The 1706-nt window shown below is 31.5% G+C and overlaps 1 protein-coding gene across 1 annotated transcript in view; it reads left to right on the forward strand.

Moving 5' to 3' along the window:
• The window catches only part of LOC107697319 (titin-like), a 12593-nt gene extending 11200 nt beyond the window's left edge, over positions 1-1393 (forward strand). Inside the window, exon 19 of the mRNA XM_016498057.1 lies at positions 597-1393. Coding sequence (XP_016353543.1) covers positions 597-621 — 25 coding nt within the window. The 3' untranslated portion in view covers positions 622-1393. The remainder of the gene's footprint in view (positions 1-596) is intronic.
• Positions 1394-1706: the final 313 nt, after the last annotated feature.

Here is a 1706-nt window from a genome sequence, read left to right on the forward strand (position 1 = left end):
TGCAAAGCTGAATTTTCAGCATCATTACTCCAGTCTTCAGTGTCACATGATCCATCAGAAATCATAGAAATCAAAGAAACATTTCACATTGTCTCAACTGAAAACAGTTTTGCTGCTTAATATATTTTTGTGGAAAACATGATACTTTAATGAATAGAAAGTTCAAAAGAACAGCACTGATTTGAAATAGAAATTTTTGTGAAATTATGTCTTTACTGTTGCTTTTGATCACTTTACTGCATCCTAACAAAATAAAAGTATTAATTTCTTTAAAAAAAAAACTCTTACTAACCAAAAACTGTAGTGTATATATATATATATATATATATATATATATAATTATACATACATTTAACATTTAAAACATGCTAAAATTGCCTCAAATAAAATGTGACAACTAGCCCCTGTCTAGCTTGTATAGTCACATGGAAAGATTATTCTCAAACCTTTTTTTATTTCCTTGCTTGTCTTTTAACATGCGGAGCTGGCTTTAAATTTGACCCTAGTCATTCATAACCTCTGGCCTTTTTAAGCTCCAATGATGTTTAATGACATTTTAGAGTCCTTTTAGACATTTTAGATTTTGTCTATTCTAGGCCAATCAAACTCATCTCAAAATAGCCGAATAACTCTGGCTGCAAGAGGGAAAGATGGACTGCTCTGGATCTTCACGGTTTCTGAGTTCATAACCCTCCTGTGTGCTGCGTTTTGATGAGCAGCACAGTAAATGTCACCCACACAAGCTCAAGAGGAGACGTGTCTGTCAAGTGGGAAGAATTATGTTTGTGATTGTGCATCAGTAAGTGGCTGCAGGCGAGTTCTTCTATATTGATGTATATTATGTTCAATCTGTAAAAAAAAAAAGGCCCTTGTATGGTGTGGTGAGAAGCTCTTCAGATTATTTAAACCATTACATCGAAGTGTTAGTTCTGTGGCAAAGACAGTCTATCTAGTCTGAGGTTGTCTGATGATTTTAAGAGATTAATTATTCAACAACTGACAGATCAAAATGACAGCTTATGCATGTTAAAACATCTTTACATTTGGGTTTGGTTTTAAAGTACAATGCAATGTCAACATTAAAATGCAGTTCCTAAGTCAGCATTATTTTTGTGGTATCATTTGCTTAGAAGTTTAGGATTGCAACCTAAAGGTTTATATAATCAAACTATGCATTTGTATTAGAGTAACTAGTATTATATTATTCGTGTTATATTTTACATGCAGTCCTTTATGTTTAAATATTCCCAGTCTTCGGGGCTACTCTGCATTAGGGAAAATATGCTGATGCTTGTAGTGCAAGTTTAAGTGTTGTTTATTTTGTAATTCTACTACATGTACTAGGTTTTCTGGAGAAGACAATAAATGCCACAGTTGTGTATCTAATTCTAAATTGTTGCTCTGTTTATGCTGAAAAGTTTTCCACGATTTTTCCAGTAGCTGATTACTGGTTGGTTGGTTAGTTAAATAAATATTTGAATATTTAAGATGATTTTTTTTTAATATTTTACATAATTATAAAATCGAGCAATTTACACTATCTTAAAAAAGCTGAATTTTCAGCATCATTACTCCAGATCCTTCAAAAATCATTCTAATATGCTGATTTGATGCTTAAGAGAATGTCTTAATATTATCTTATTATAATATTTTGCTTGAAAACAGCTGTGCTGCCTAATATTTTTATGGAAATATATTAACATTTT

Source organism: Sinocyclocheilus anshuiensis, unplaced genomic scaffold, assembly GCF_001515605.1.
Source record: "Sinocyclocheilus anshuiensis isolate Anshui unplaced genomic scaffold, SAMN03320099.WGS_v1.1 scaffold801, whole genome shotgun sequence".
In the NCBI taxonomy this organism is placed as follows: Eukaryota; Metazoa; Chordata; class Actinopteri; order Cypriniformes; family Cyprinidae; genus Sinocyclocheilus; species Sinocyclocheilus anshuiensis.